General features: G+C 38.7%; 1 protein-coding gene across 1 annotated transcript; it reads left to right on the forward strand.

The window, feature by feature from the left end:
- Positions 1–978: 978 nt before the first annotated feature.
- On the forward strand, positions 979–10,203 carry LOC139292490 (protein starmaker-like). Its single transcript, XM_070914842.1, has 11 exons — positions 979–1,128; positions 2,264–2,554; positions 4,196–4,465; positions 5,710–5,805; positions 6,158–6,226; positions 6,709–6,744; positions 7,208–7,378; positions 7,636–8,169; positions 8,242–8,331; positions 8,518–8,577; positions 8,947–10,203. The coding sequence occupies exons 1-11, from the start codon at positions 1,083–1,085 to the stop codon at positions 8,952–8,954; spliced, it is 1,671 nt and encodes a 556-aa protein (XP_070770943.1). The 5' UTR covers positions 979–1,082; the 3' UTR covers positions 8,955–10,203.
- Positions 10,204–17,660: the final 7,457 nt, after the last annotated feature.

The following is a 17,660-nucleotide window of genomic DNA, read 5'->3' on the forward strand; positions in this document are numbered from 1 at the left end:
CACACACACACACACACACACCACATTTTGGTGGTGCTGTTTGTGTCTATTTTCTTGTGAACAGTGCCATCAAGTGGTGAACATAAAGCTTTATTTTAAACACATTTTGAATCATTTCAAGTGTTAATAAATTAGTAAAAATAATAATATGAAGATATAAGTTTCATCTAAAACAATTATTGTATTGTCGTATCTGCAGACTGCAAACGTGTTTTACAAAACTACAAACCTTTTGATCGGTACTGGTTTCATTTATGAGACAGAACTACTGGATGTAGCCGACTTATTTACAGGTATTCCTTATCTTATATTCCTGCTGTCACAGGAAAAGAATCTGTCACTGACACCACCATCCAGGTGAACTCTCAAGCGGAACAGTCCAGCTTCCGGTATATTTTCAAAGTAAAACACACGGACATGCAGGTGACAACTCCAGTAGGCTAAAGTCATTAAAAACCAAACAAATCTTATGTGGAAAAATGTGTTTGTCCGAAGGATTTGCTCAACAGCATGAAAGGCATATGTGGAGATTTTTTATTTTATTTCTTAAAAATACCTCACAGTGTGAGAACATTCACATTCCAGGTAACAATGAAAAAACTGGCAGAAAGGACACTTGACGGATACGGTTGGATTAAAAACACTGTAATGTTTAAATCGCTTTTCCATATTACAAAGATTATGGACATATATATATATATATATATATCTTTTTAAAATCTTTAATTTACAAGTTTAATAATCAATAATCTGGTTTATTTTGAAGTCGAGCGAGCAGGAACTCTCCGCTGTTGCACCTGCGTGTTCTAAAGTACAAAAATCCTCGGGGAAGTTTGCCAGCCTGTCTCTTACAAACACACCCCTTACTTTACCTGCGCAGGTAATCTCAGTAGTTTTGTTTTTAGCCTGTCCGAACTTGTTCGAGGAAGAAAAACAACTCAGGTGCTTTTCGACGTACTATATCGGGAAGGACGACAGTTAACCTTTTTATTCACGCAACACCTGCGAAGACGAAGTGAAAGTGAATGTAGGAGGAGGGCGGCTTGGCGGCTGCGTACCTGAGATTTTCCTGCCTTTCTGAAATGGCTCGTTATTCCCTGGCCTATTTCGTCTTGACCTCCTGCCTTGGTGAGTTTGTCTGTGGATTGTGATTGTGCTTGTTTGTTAAACTTCGCGGGCCTGACGGGACAAGTTAATGAATCCAAAGTTGAGTTCAATAGTTCATATTTTCTTACAGCAGGTAAAACTTGTGTCTGTGGTATTCTGAACTTTGGTTAAACATTTTTTGAAGTAATACTGTAGGAATACAGCATTACTTCTGAATACTAAGGGAACACCTAAAAATATACTTGATAATGTTTTTGTATTTCTTATAACTGTGTATGAAAATACTTTACTTTCACTTTACACCTGTAGTTACAACTGTACAATCAAATAATACAACTGCCATTATGTCTTAAACTGATATGACTGTTGTTGACACTGTGTCAGAGAGGTGTTAGCTTTTTGAAGCTGTACTTTGTGTATTGTTGTGTTGGACTGAACTATATTGAAAGGTTTGACAAAATAATCTTGATTTATGTTGAGTCCTGGTCAGTGAGTTTGATCTCCTCCTAGTCGATGCTTTAACTGGTTCTGGTCTGGTTTTCACGGACAATTTGTGTTTCCTTTTACCTTAACCTGCACTCAACCTCATCACTAACCCCAACCAGTTGTTGCCTGCAATGTTTAATGTCAACCTAACATTACCCTAAGCCAAGTCAAAGGCAGTTACTAACAATTCTTTTTATTATTGTTTAATCTGCCGATTGTTGTCTCAATTAATCGTAATCAAATTGGATGTTTGATGACATCAAAATTCAGTTTTATATCATATAACACACAGAGAAAAGCAATAAAATCACAACTGAGAAGCTGGGAACGGGAATATTTGACAACGACAATGCTTATTTTTTGGCACAAAATACAAAATATTGGAAACACCTCTCTTCAATGCTGTCCAGTACACAGTATACAAAAATGATCATAGATTTGAATCAACACTTCTCCGGCATAGTGTTAGCAAAGACTGAACATTGCTTCACACGAACAGGATTTATTGCAGATTATTTGTATTGGATTATATTAGTTTGTGCAGGTGTACCTAATAGAACTCTTTTGCTGAGGTCTGAGTTGTCGTCATACCCTTCAATGTTTAAGATATACGAAAGTCTTTCACACATTATGCTGCATGTTTCTACACCTCTTCATTCTATGTGTCTAGTTGCTGGACAGTCGACAAAATATGCGCTCAAGGGGCAGGAGGTCAACTTGAAGCCAGCCATCACTGGACAACCGAATTCAATTCTGTGGAAACACAATGGCAACAAAGTGGTAGAGTTTGATGGCAAAGAGCAACAGGTGTACAGCCCATATGAAAACAGGATCACTCTCGACTGGCACTCTGCAGAACTCATTATCGATGACCTCAGATTTGAAGACAGCGGTGACTATGAATTGGAAGTAGAAATCAACAAATTGTTGCATCAGTCACATTTTCCATTGGAGGTCATAGGTAAGTGTTTTTACTTTTACTTTGTATTTTCAGAATAAAGTCAAAATTTCGATATTTCAAGACTAGAGTCAAAAGAATAAATCAAACAACTAGCGTTGGTGTAAATAGATGAGAGCTGTCTGTCTTTATGTGCCAAATGAGTGATGCTGATGACCTTGAAACCAGTTACAAGATGTGTGAGTCCATATGAAGCTGCAGCCAGAGTACATCAGGGACCTGGTTTTCTCCAGACAGCTGAGACCAGAGTTCAGTTATGGCATCAGAGAGTGATTAAAGCTCAGTTGGCTTTGTGCAAATGATGTGAAAGGCAGCCAGAATCCACCTGTCCTATAGGTTGCTTCGAGTCGAATGCTTAGGTTGATTCAATTACATGTGCATGTTTTAGCATTTCCTGACAGCCTGCAGTTATTACTTGAAAAAAAGTGTGACGTCTCCTCTGCTTCTCCCTCGCTTACAATCACCTTTGCTCTGTTTGGGACTGTCTTCCTCCGGGATGCTTCCCATTGAGAAGCTCCTGGGAAGCGGCTATGAGTTGCACTTTATCAGAGATGATGAAGTTAACATTTGTGTGGACAATAAGACACACAAAAGTGAGATTTATCAGAAGTGCTTACACAGTCTCAGTTTTCCATCTCCCATAAAGAGCACCTAAACTTTGTCTCATCCCGACACAAACGGGGTCAGGTGTCTGTCCGATGGTCTGAATGGGAAACTACCATATAAGCAGAGTAATAATGTAGCCTAATGCACAGCGGTGCTGCAAAAGGTGCCTCTACCAAATATTGACCTGGAGTGTGGTGAATACACATTTCAATATCAATTCAATTTAGAACATTTTTTATGGATTTGTTTTCACTTTCAAGAGTAATTCTTTCTGTTGATCAATTTCAAAGATTGTTACTCACTAATATAAATTGGTGCAGCAGTAGTTTTATAGGCCCTGTACCATTAGCAGAGTTTGTGTTTGAAGTTGTTAGTATCATCATTGTCGAGGTGTAACTGAGGTGCAAATCCACTACTACATTAAATCCATTTGACCTCCATTTGGTGAGATTTGCAGCTTGTCAGTGTGGAAACCCCACAGAGCATTCACACTTCGGCCTCCAGTTACTGGAGAAATTCAGCCAGGTGATCAAGATATCAAAGCCAGTATTATCTCTTAATACGTCACCTATAAAATGCATTTTAAAGTTGCTGACAGCCTTTGATCTCCATATAAGACAATCTAGTGTAGGAATTAGTGTGATTTTCTTATATTGCAGTAAAAAGTCAGGGTGTTGACATGAATGTCATGTAACTGTAGTCAGTGTTTGTCTCCTTTAACCTTGTCATGACCATGATGTTCCCCTAACCTTAAAACAAGAAGTTAAACTTATTTACATAACAAGGAACAATTTAACCTTTTTGACATTGGAAGTTATGATGATAATGATGATGTCTCTGCCATTGTAGACATTTTATTTCATTCTTTATAACTTATACAATATCTCTTTATAAGCACTTGATAAGCACTTTACGCCACTGCTATTTAAAGTGTTGATGCCTGAATGTAATGTTTCATACATGTAACATAAGGGAATCATTTATTTACTCATTTAGGTTTGTATTCATGTAATTATTTTCATCTTTGTCTTCATATAGACAAAGTTGTCAAGCCCACCATATCCTGTGAGATGAACGGTGGCAGCAGCTCGAACATATCAGGAACGCTGCAGTGCTCTGCAGAGCCCAGAGCACCTCAATCCTTAATGAAGTTTGAGTGGAAATCACATGGAGAGGGGAAAGCACAGCTTAGCCCAAAGTTAACAATACCTCTGGGGGATAAACATGATAACAAAGTACATGTTTGTATGGTGAGCAACCCTCTGAGTAGAGAAACAGCTACATTCACTGCAAAGGATTGCTACCCAGGTAAGATTTCACTTAGATATTAGCTGTGTTGTATATTATTATATTATATTGTATATTTCTATTTTGTCATTTCAAGCAAATACATTCAGAAACAAATTTACACTATTCTTGTAATATCAATATACAGTATATTTCACAATATATTTTATTCTATTCAACAGTCACTATGGAGCAAGTGTTCAATATTAAGTAAATAAGTAATTATAAAATAAATCATATGATCATATGAATAAATCATGTAAAATTATATTAATGAAACAATAATTGGTAAAATTATTTAAGAAATTATTAAACTCAACTCATTGCTACAAGATGTTATTTCATCATTCTTATTTCCATAATAAAGTTTTACAGGAGTTCATTTTTTTTTTATTTCATATTAGATTTTTTTTTTCAAAATGTCCCTTTTCAAAAGTCTTATTATTTCATAATGATATTTTTTCCAATGATACTTCTATTTCATATCACTTCTTATTTCATAATGTCACTTTTCATGACAGTGGTGTTAACAGTCAGTGCCCTCTCCCGTTTCAGCCAATCTGCTTCATAAGCACACAAGCTCAACAACTGATACCAGAATTAGCCTGTTAGCACTTGTTAGCTAGAACAACAACAATGTCAAAGTAATTCTGAAGGAACTATGTAGCTGCTGCTGTAAATAAACACATTACACAGACACAGGAGTGATCTGACACTGCTGACACTGGCTCCTCACCTTGATGCCGAGTAATAATCTAAGCTCGCTAGCTAGCTAGATAGCATATCTAGCATTTTTATGATAAGGGAGGGAGATGTTTGGTTGCTGTGTCTGTATTAAACACTTTAGCAATGTTGTTACTCTAGCTAACAGGAGCTAACTGGCTAAATCTGGTAGCAGTTGTTGAGTTTGTTAGCTTAAAAGAGGCAGGCTGTATGTCATTGGCTGAAAGGGGAGGGGGCGGTGACGACACCACTGGCATCAAAAGTGACAAACAATTGTTCTTGGGGAAAAATGCCAAAAATTAAAAGCAGACTTTTGTGTCCAATAAAATATAACTGACTGACAACTCCACTGTCATGAAAACTGACATTGTGAAAAAATAGTATTACTAAGAGGGCACTTTGACATAATGCCTACAAGGAAATAAGACTGGACTCCAGTGTCAGGGAGGCACATGTCATATGTCTGTGGTTGTACAAGTAATGCAGCTCATTATTGTTTTTGCAAAAGTTATTTTAATTTGACTTTTGTGTTTTTGCTGCAGGTACAAGTTTACTTGTAGGACTGATTATCTTGGCCATTCTTGTGATTTTACTCCTGATATGCTTGGCCATATTTTTCTACATGCGACACCGCAAAGGTACAGTAAATAAATTGCTGTTTCATAAAATAATATATAAATAGTAAACCATAGGGATTGATTCCAAAATTATTGGTATCCTGGAAAAGGTTGCACATACTTTTTAGGAACTCTGTAGGAGTAGCTGATCCTGTAAATAGTGTCAATGTATTCTCAAAGCTATTTTGTAACAGTTGTTTCATATTCTTTTATGGGTCCCATGTTTTTCCCATAACTGTTTTTACATAGAAAGCTAGAAATGTTCAGTAGCACTCAACACTTAATGCTATATTGTCAAATACCCTCATCTTCATGATGTACTAACCTAAAATATGCTGTTTCTTTATTTTCTTTGCTAACTTGTTCCTCTTAGCTCAAGAACACACTGGAAAAGAAAAGATAAATGATTTGGAAAATCAATTACCAAATGGTTCAATAGAAGGTATGATATGTTTTCAGTGGTCCGTCCCAGATTAGAGAACAAGTAGTGGAGACAAGCAATGAACCCTAACAATGCTCAGGAAAAAATATATTTCTATTTGTTATGCTGTGTTGCACTTGAAATATTGTCCAGTGAAAGAGTTTTTGTATTTTATGCATATTTTCTACTCATCATAAGTCAGAGAATCACAGGAAAGCTTAGCAAATGTAAGAGAGAGAAAGGGAACGTGCATTAGAAACCTGACTTTTTTTATATCCTGGATCTGGATCTACATTAAACTTGACACTGTTATGGACAATAACGAGATGCATATCTCAGTTCTTTTTCATTCAGTAAAAATCTGGATTTAGAACCAGTACTAATTACTTGTTAACTTGTTGCTTGGGCCATTGCCTAACTTTCCACCAAATTTAATTCACATATGAAATGATAATGGCCTGAAACCATGAAGCATCCTCTTTTCAATGTTCTCTTTTTTGCAGAGATTGAACGGGATGAAGATGACAGCCCGAATGAAGGTCACTCATCCTGATTTTAGTATTATAACTGATTGTATAAAGATTGTTGCAATTTTATTTTGACGGTTCTGACTGTTAATTCTTTACAGGCAATGTCGCGACTAGGGTTCATTTTTTTGAGTTAAAGAATAAAGCAGAGAATAGGTTTCAATTTACAAAATCCTTCACAAAGAAAAATGCAGGTAATTTTTTTGTCTCTAATTTTAATCTCTAATTTTAATCTGATCAGTGAAACTCAGTTATATTCGACAATGATCAAAGTGTTTTATTCATATTTAATGAATAAATGAAACTTAAAAAGTTGAAAAGCAGCTACAGCCTTTGGATTTCTTGCAGGCCATGGCTCACATGTTAAGTAGTTTGTTTATAGCTTGTTATTAGTATCATTGTTGTAAAATAAATTGCATGGATGTTTGAAATTAACTGAAATTTAATTTTGTGTTTTATTTGGTTTTGGGGTCAGACAAGACAACAGATCCGGAAGAGGAAAAAAGGCCTCTTTTGAACGGTGAACCTGATATCAAACACAAAGAAGATGGTGACTCACACCAGGTTTCTGTGGAACCTACAGAGGAAAATGGTCCAGAATCTGATTCATCAAGTTGTGAGAAGAGAAATGAACCAGATTTATATGGTGAGTTGTATATTTTAAGTGAGGAGAAACTCGATCATCCATCTCTCCTTAAGAGTAAGAGCAACCAAACTTTATTCTCATGATCACCACTGGATCACTGATACACCTGATCTAGGTTATAATGATACGCAGCACAAAAGTTTAATTTTGTAACTGCTAATTCTTAAAATGGTAGAAAAGAAACCAAGACTGCTTCTGGGTGATTTTAGTAATTTTTTCTGTAATCGGCTTTTTACCTATTTTATTGTCTGTTTCAGGTTCAGAGAAGGAGGATGAGGAAGCACAGTCTCTTCCAGTCAATGTTGAAACTTCTCCTACTGCTCTGCCAAGTTCTCCAAATATGGACTTTGCTGGTGAACACAAGGAAGAGTCTGACTCAGATCAGGTCAATTCATCGGATTCATCGGATTCATCAGACATTCAGCCGAAAATAAATGAACCAGACGACTCTGGCGAGGAGAAGCAGCCGTCCACCGTTCCTGAACAGAACAGTTCAGAAACATCAGTACATGAGCAAGACTCACAGGGAGAAACACACACAAAAGAAGACAACCAACAAGAAATGGACAAACCAGCTTCTGCAACTGAAAACGAATCAGATAGTGTAGGTGATTTATCCACCTCCCAGCAGCCTGAGAGCCCCACACCAACAACACCAGACAACAGGAACACCAATACCTCTCAAGAGTCCCCAGACACTGCACATGCAGATCCAGATCAAGTAGATGGAAAGACCAGGCAGGACTCAGACGAGCCTGAGGGGCCGTCAGACTGCAGCACAGCAGTGGCAGGTAAGGCGAGGGTATTATAACTGATGCGTGATATAAAGGTTATTTTGACATTTGACTGTTGATTTTTTGCAGGGGGCTATGTCATGGGTCAGATAAAGAAGATTGAGGGCACTCCTGAGTCAAAGAATGAAGGAAAGGATTTGCAAACAAAGAGAAGCGCAGGTAATTTTTATGTCTCCAGTTACAGATAATCTGATCAATGAAACTCAATTTGACAATAACACTTTGTCAAACTGTTTTACTCTGTTTTTCTCTAACGCGTATCACCCACACATTCTTTCATGTGGGTTTCAATACATATTGATGACTTGTACTTATCCTCTTGTTACTTCTTGTGCTTTTTAACAGAAGATAAAGGGTTGGATGACAGCCAGAGTGCAACGGCACAAGATGAGGCACCAGAACAAGGTTACACAAACTTATTTTACTATTACTACATAAGTAATACATAGTATCAAGGGTGCAGTAGTTTTGTTTTTTTGTTGTGACTGTTCATTCCTGTCTGGGACTGTTCCAGATAGCATAAAGCCATTTAGGATGGCACCTGAGTTAGAGAATAGACTGATGGAGTTTCCAACTACAAGGTTCTCCCCAGAGACCAAACTGAAGCATGAGGGCTAGCAGATAATTGATCACACCAATGAAACATATTGATGTTAAACTATAACACTTAATAAATTACTTTGAATTATTTTATAAATAATAATTTATGAATATGTCTTTGGTGTAGTATCACAGAAAGGCTTTTTTTAAAACCCATTTTATTGTCTGTTTCAGGGTTGTAAATACAATGTTGCAGCAAGGAAAAGATCAATACAAGAGGTAAAGGCAGAAGTAAAAGAGTACAGAGGACCTTCAGTGAATAATATTTCAAAGACAGACAAATATTCACTGTGGGACTGTAAGAAGATTATGATGGAGAAATGGGCATGCAGTAAGAGCCATCGAGGACAGAAAGCAACACAAAAGAAGACCATGAAAAAGATGGAGGTCGAGGTCCGAAAGCAAATGGGTGGTTCATCCATCTCTGTTTCCTGTTTCTTCCTTTAAAGCAACATAATACAAAAAGGTCCCCTTAAAACCAGTGTTAGCAGTGTGCTAACCAGATAAAAGAAATCTAAATCATAGCAGGACTTTAAAATACAACAATTTCATACACATGACTTGACAGTTAAGCCTCGTCACAGTTTGTAGAACGTGACATGCCAGAGTACCAGAAGTTACACTCAGAAATGTTGTTTCATATGTTTCATTTACACACATTACAGAACCCATCTCTTAAGATCTCCCTGGTCCTTCTCATTTTAACTTAATTACTTGGCTACTTTTAATAATAATATATTAATAAATAATTATTCATGTAATGTTTTTGACTAACAGCTGCAATATATATTTACTGTTTTATTGTTTGTGGTTTGCAGGGTACAAAAAATATCAACTAATGATGCTGTGTTTTTTATTTTTTATAAATGATGCTATGACCTTTGACCCTACTCATAATAAAGACACTAAGGTGTGATACAAATAAGCTTTATTAGAAGTAGGGCTGCAACTAACAAGTATTTTCATTATAAGTTAATCTGCTGATTATTTTCTCAATGAATCAATGAATCACCTAGACCTAGGTGATGGAGAGTGATATTAACACAAGCAGGGAATTCAGTTAGCACCGGCCAAATACAGGGTAAATGTTGGCTGTATCAAATATTCCCTTTGGGTTCTCAAAGAAAAAAATATATACCTGTATACCTATGATAATATAAAGGTATTCTCCGTGTACTTTAAAAATCTGTGAGATGGTTCAATGTCAGACATCTTTTCAGATATATATTTTCATGCCCAGCTTATTTCTGCTAATTAATTAATTGTTGATACATTATTGACATTCTCTGTATATTTGTAATCATTCATGACACTACTTCTAGATTTTATTTGTATTTTGTTTACTTTTCTCTTACTGTAGTTTTTGCTGATGCATGTTTTTGGACTGTTTCATTGCACTGATAAATAAAAGCGATGCTATTGTGAGCGTGATTTGTAAATAAGTTATTTCCAATTTCTTCTCTTTTTTTTTAATAAAGTATATGCTCAGATCCCACAGCTTTTAAGGGAATATTTTAGTTATAGTACCAGAATATTTGTTGAATATTGTGGCAGAATTTGCTTTTAGATTCATTTGAAAGCTGAGTAATGCAGCCAGAAAACTCAGGGAATGCATTTAGAGGAGCAGCCATGTATCAGGGGGGAAAATGATTGTTCAAATTAAATATAAGAATAAGGTAATAAACTGATGGTGAGTTTGACAGCTTAGCAGGGCAAATCTATAACCTACACATATATTTAAGGTGATATTGGTAAGTAACTGTGAGGACATTTTTCCATCAGTAGGGGGCAGTGTTTATTAGCTCTTACCTCTAGTCAAGGACTGCTGTTTAGAAATTACAAGTGAGCTTTTTTATGATCTTAACACAGATGGTTGAAGGACATCCTTGGATATAGAGGTAGGCTTAATAAATACACAGTTGAAAAGTGTGATGATCAAGTGTGGCTTTACTGGAATATATTGCAGAACATTCAAGTCTTAAACATACATATTTGTGGTATTTGAGTTCAGGGCAGTGTTGATGAAGAGTTGTCTAAATGCACTCTATAGGAATGTGTGGGACTGCAGGTTCAAAGATATTCAGAGAAGTTAAGGAAGCTTGTGAGTGCAGTTTAAAGAAATGTGTCTACTTAAATTGACAGTTACACCACATTTTGGATATTAACCTGTGGTAGGTCATTCATTTAGTGAGAGGCAAAACAGCGGCCACAGTAAACCAGCAGTCAAACCAACTAAAGTGCTCTGTGGTGTAAATGCATGAAAAGCAGGTTCACCCACTGCTGAATGACAAGCTGGTGTAGATTTCTAGAGGTACTGGTTGGGCCATGTGAGAAAGTCATGCATGATTAGTTTAACCTCTGAGTCACAGAAAAGTCTGTGATCTGCTACCACCTGACCTGTGGGTTCAGGGCACAAGCAGACAATGAACACTATCGTATTTCGGTGCTCGCAACAAATACCAAGGGGATATTAGAGTATTGAATTATTTGTGTGGATCGGGGCTCTGCCTCCTCAGACGGGGGTCACAATGTGGTTCCACTGAGACATTGTTAATGTGTTGATGGCAGCAGGGAAGCATCCTGGCTCAGAGTCTTCCAGTGGAGCAATGATATATCCATGCCAACATGTTTTTATATAAGCACCTTTTTCCTGGGATGATTGTTACACCAAAGAGGCTTTTTTGAGTTTTTCCTGGACTTTTAAAAAAAACATGACAATGGCATGCCAGCCTAACTGGCAAGGGCATGCCTGTTAAAGTAAGAGCGCTTGTTTCCTTTTCCACATCATATAGTTACATTACACTGGAGTGTAATGTTCCCTCAGATACAGGCACGATCACACTTTTCCCCTCAGATTGTTTAGGTCCTTTTTTTGGCCTGGTTGCGATAGCAGAGAAGGAAAAAAAGAAGAATGGGCCACCATCCAGAACAGCCTTTTATACAAGGTTGATTAGCATGCTGGCTTGTTTAAATTGCCTCCTGGAGGGCTGACGTGAAATCGAACAATATCCTCTGGCTTTAGAGACTAGCCCCATAGCTTCTCATTTATTTTTATGCAGAGTTAGGACAGACCTTGGCACTGCTCCACTGAGGAAGCTGAGCCCGGGGAGGCCAGGTCTGGATAGGTCAGGACAAATCAATTAATATCAGCTCAATAAAAGTTTACTGTGACAGTGCAACCTGGGCGCCCACTATAATTAGGTGGATAAATTGTTAAGTGTGGTTGAGACATTATAATGAAATAATATCCTTTTCCTATCTCTATAAAAGACATCCATTAAGGCCTGATTTGTCTTTGGACCCTACTTTTACGAGAAGTGATAGCAAAGCATTGTTTGTCATCGTTATTATTATACTATATTAAACAAGGTTTCCCTCTTGGGTGATCATGTTTATGACTGTATATTTGGGTCCAACTCAACCTCTATGCCCTTGTTTTTCTGCTAACATTTGGTCATCATGTAAAATTCAAGTGAGCCCAAGGCAGAAAGATTATTATACCCACGGCAGCAACCAACACAGTGGAAACACTTATTAATATACTACTTATATACCTATAAATGCTACAATTGGGACAGATAAAATAGGTGTAGGGTAGAAGATTGAAAGTTTGTCTGTCCTCTCTGAACCAAAAATGATCTCAGTAGTCAGAAATAATTCAAGTAAGTACAAATATACCTCTGCTCCTTTGTGGTCTTAATGACAGAGGCCTTGCTCTGCCAGGGAAAAACCTGATCCGGTCATTGTTGAGATTTATACGGCTATCATGTTGCCATAACTCCACTAATAAGGAACTTAATTTGAGGTTGATATCTTCTGTTTGGATCTATCAAACACACCACTGTTGTGTTCATATTTGGTGACCACAATATAAACACTGGTTATTAGACCTGCAGGCTGCATGAAGGTGTGCACAGTGGCAGCCATGTTTGCGTGAGTCTCATGGTGGATTTCTTAACATCAGGACAGCTTAAAGTTAATTACAGAGTCTTTGACATCTCCTTGTGGCCTGGCTGGAGTTTGGAGTTCGGTCACGTCTTTGTGCCTGCACACTTTCTCTGTCACACAACGTCTTGGCAATAATTTCCCACTGAAACATCAATTGTCAAGTCAGTAAGTAAATATTTTCTTCTGTAAGGCCAGGAAAATTCTTTGAGTATTTACATGTTTTCATTATGGTTTCTCTTGGGCATTTTCTTTGGAGACAGCTTTCATCTTTGTGGTGGGGACACAGAACCTGGCCTAATTTGGGCATTTTATCTGAACAGTATGGGCCTAAGCATGAAACAGAGACAAACAATACTTGATGCACTGCCTCTTTTGTCCAGCATTACAAAACATTAGTTTGACTGTAGTAGCTTAATGTATGTTGCTTTTAGGGATGTTAGTGTCGGTTGGCTGGTGCACCGCTTTGGTCCAGACTGAAATATCTCTAACTATTGAATGGATTTCCGTGGCATCTGGTACACACATTCAGCTGAACTATTATACTTGGAAAACTAATGACATTCCCATCAGTCTCAGCTGTACTTTGTGTTTAGTGCTAATTAGCATTGTTAGCAAGCTAACATGCTAAACTAAGATGATGATGAGGAAACATTACACCTACAAAACAACAGCAGCTAGCATTGTCATTGTTAGCATGCTCACATTAGCACTTAGCTCAAAGCAGTGCCTCGCTTATATAGCTACAGCCTCACAAAGCTAAGTGTTGCTGTAGACTCTTGTTCTGTGTTATGCTATTTGTCAAGAAAATCATTCATTTCAAAACTGATGGTCCTGCAGAGCATGGAGTCTATTGAGACAGATGCAATAGATGGAGAACACGTTTGTATCTTTGATTTACGTTTGTATTCGTTTGTATTCTCTTGCAATGAGCACCACTCATCATCTGGTTTCACACTCCTTTGTCTGAAACAACCAGCACCATATGATGCTATTTGTCAAAGATAAGCTCCACACAAGTTGTTGAACACTCTTGACTTTGCATATGCATAGCTGTCACAAAAGCTTATGTTTTCCATTTGCTCACATTTTTAAACTTCTCTGTAACCATTTGTAATTAACTTTAGAGTGGAAAAAGTATGGATAGCCCTATTCAACAATTGGACATACAGTATATCCTTTCAGCACCATGGACAGACAGTTTCTGAGAACCAGCAGAGGGAATCACTTTGTTTTTGTTTTCTGTTGTCATGTGCATGTGTTTCTGTAAATACTTTTCTCAACAGTCGAGCCGCTCAGTTCAGAGCTTTGTCAGTTCTTTATTTGAACAAGCTGCCTGTCAATGTGCCACGCTGACGTATCTGTGCTTGTGCACTTGCAGAACCTGACACAATTCTCCTGTGGCAGAATGGAAAACACTTGCAGCATACTGCCTGCCTCGTATTGTCTGATGGGAAGATTAAAGCCAATCCAAACAAAATTCACTCTCTTCAACTCTGAGTTGGTCGATGGTGAGACCACCAGAGGGGAACAGCTTGTTCAACTATGTCATCAGATCACATTATCATTGATCTCAGTCTCCCGCTCACCTCCTCTGTCTGTCTTTGCCTTCCTGAGTCTGCCCTGTGCTTTCAGTAACATTTCTCATGGCTTGCTGTTGCCTCTCATCTCTTGAGTGTGATAAGAACTCATGATGACTTCACCAGAATAACATGCTGCAGAGATGCACTTTTAACTGTTTTTGTCCCAGGCTTTGAATATAATCACCTTTACTTGACTCTTGATACTTACCAGCCTCTGTTAATAATAGGAGGTAATAATGTGTTGGGACTACAGCTCTAGGTAATTGTTGCCAGTCTGGTGATGTATTTTTGGCTGTTTTATCTTCACACCAAAAATGATGGCATGGCTTTCTGCCACAACCATAGAGCCCCCTGTAGTGTATTCATTGGCAGCAAGGAGCATTGTTGACAGAAAATTTTAAATCAATTGTGAGATAAATTCAAAAGCCTTAAAATAACTGCTGCTTTGAGTATACAGTATAACGTCACAATCAGGAAAAGGCAAGATTTTTTTTTAGCACAGCAGGTAGAAACTAAACTAACTGTTCAACATGGAGGTCACCCACATTTAAACTGTGCCTTGGTTAGTTGGTGTATCGGAGTCCTCACTAACTGAATAAATCCTAATTGAACAATTAAGATCTGACCCAAAAGACAGAAATTCTGCTTTTAATTTAATAAATATTATGCTGAGGGAAATGATCAGAGTGCTTTTCAGTTGAAGCACAATAAATTGAGTCATGATGAATTTCAACTGTCAGTGAAAAAATATTGAAAATGAATAATGGAGTTAAATGTGTTTATTTTTGTAAAATGGATCCAGAATTTTGTGAACAATTGTGGCTATTTAAGATTTTTATGAAAATGAGATGTTACCAAAACAAGATGTACAACACTCTGTCTGGCTCTGTTGTGGTCGATGTGGAGTATAAATATGTCCAAATGCTCTCCATATGTCTGGCAACTCCACTGACCCCTCTTACTTAAACATTGCCAGGGTGGATGTGCTCCACGCTCGGGCCAATGTGCGGTGATGTTGTTGTTTTACTTTACATGGGTATCACAGCAGTAAAAATTCCAGTGAAACCTAACAAGGAGAGATAGATCTACTACTGTGGCGTGTCTAAATTTGGAGTAGAGAAAGCTTGCCACTGATTCAAATGTTATTGCCAGCAGAGGACTTTTTATATACTCCATAATGATGCATAGGTATATGGAAAAAAAACTCCTGCTGTTAAAGCTCACGCTGCCAGACAGAGAGTTACTGTATGTGAAAGCGAGCGTTACAGCCAAATGTTATAATTGTTTATTTGTGTCTGTTCGGCTTGATGGCAGCGTGTCACTTCTGTTTCCCGGATCTGTCTGTGGGGGAATGATTCATGTGGACAGCACCGCAGATTGTGCTGGTGATTACCCAAAATAGCTCTGGCATGCGGCATGCGTGCATGCGTAGAGAAGTGCATGTATGTCATTGTATGTGCATAAATGTTTGTTCATGTGTCTTTGTGCACATGTCTGCTAGTGTGTGCGCATTCCTGCCTTCATGTGCATGTAGTCTGGGATCTGGCGAGTTCCTCTCCACCCGTGGTGGGCCTCTCTCGGCCAGATGGATGGTCTCAGCCAGTGTCAGAGAGGTGACAGCTGGCTGGCCTGGCCTCTCCTGGCCAAGGGTCTGGATCCTGTCCTCTGACAGCTCCTGATGGGTGACACGTCTACCGCTCCCCCCACCCATGAGCTTGCATCATGGAAACTCCTGGTTTACTGAGAAATCAATGATGTCTCACAGCGTGCTTTAATGAAATGTAAATGATATGAGCCACACCCCCGGTGAGATGACGCCTGAACTCGTAAGTGCTCTAAAGGAAGTAGCCACCCTACTGATGATTGAATAATTAGGTCTTTTCAATGGCTGTAAAACACATTTTACAGAGGAAAAGAGTAATAGCTGCTCCACTCCAAACTGAAATAAGACAACAGGTCATGGTTCTCACTGAAAAGCTAAACTCATGTACCATGTCGAAAACCTCATTAGGTAAGCTACACAAGCTGTCACAAAATCTCTCATGAAAGTCATAAATTAGACTAAGCTAGTGCTACTTCTTTTACTTAACATAACACCCCGCTCTCCCTCCTCTCTTGTTCTTGAGTGGCCTCAACATTACAGTCAACTCGTTAGAGAGGCTGGAGGTCTAAGCTGGGGAGTGGTGCTGGAACTGGGGACTGTGTGCAGGGACTTTGTAATGTGTGTGAGTCATTATTTTCAGCTTCCATGCAGCAGCAGGCTGCAGGCTTCAGCAGGACAGAGATGGGGCTGTGCTAAACCAAGCCTGCTGGGCTCTGTGTTAATGAGACAGCTCTGCAGGGATGAGAAGAACACACACAGAGCAACTCAGGAGATGTCTGCTGGCCTCCCAAAGGTAATTCCCTTAAATGAAAAGCAGACTGCATGCTAGTCATTGTTGCATCAAGGGGATGAGGATGAAGAGTGACGGGGTTGTATTTCAGCACACCTCCCCATGCTCTTATTACGGGGCTGAGATGAGTGGAGGCAGGGGTACCTTGTTCAGACACTCCCTGCCGATGCTCTTTCTTACCCAATTATCCTTGACTAGAATGACTTGTGTAACACTGGCTGTGTCACGCAGCGTTGGAATGGATGTTTTATCCTATCAAGGCCTTTTCATTTTTCAGATTAAAAGTTTCTCTTGCTTCCAACCAAGGACGCCAACAGGACTGAAGTACTCTACATCTGGGAGACATTAGGGACACATGGAAGAGGCTCATTTAAGGCTCTTGTTAGCTCACCTGGCGCTTTAAGTAGGACCATTAATATCGATCTACTTAAAATATGGACAACCTCGGTTCACACGTGTCTGTTTGATGAGAAAGACACAGTGTCCCACAGCGTGCATCTGCATGTCAATTCCAGGCTTGCATCAGCCATCGCTATCAAACTGGCCCAAGCTGTGATTTGGAGCTAATAGGCTTTCCAGATGTTCTCCCTTGTATTTCATTGAATCCAACACCTCTGCAGGCCACTGTCCAGCCATAAATCAAGAGGCTGCGTGCTGCATGAGGAGAATGAGGGGATGTGGCTTGATGCATAAGTCACATGCTTGATTCATGAGCTCACTGCAAATATCTTCAGGACACAAGCGAAACAATTAACTGTTACCTTAACCCCGAGGCCACAAAGTCTCTTAAAGGGATTTAGTATCCCCTTTATAAGCTCTGAAGCCCCAGCTCAAAGCCGTGGGGACAGCAGAGCTTTATAAGAATGATTTGGTTTTATGTGGTATTCTTGGATGACAGTCCACCACGAGTCACTGTGCAGTGTTAGCAACAGTTCACGGCTTTATTTGGTTCTGCAGGCGAGCTTCA

Source organism: Enoplosus armatus, chromosome 11 (genome assembly GCF_043641665.1).
Source record: "Enoplosus armatus isolate fEnoArm2 chromosome 11, fEnoArm2.hap1, whole genome shotgun sequence".
Taxonomy (NCBI): domain Eukaryota; kingdom Metazoa; phylum Chordata; class Actinopteri; order Centrarchiformes; family Enoplosidae; genus Enoplosus; species Enoplosus armatus.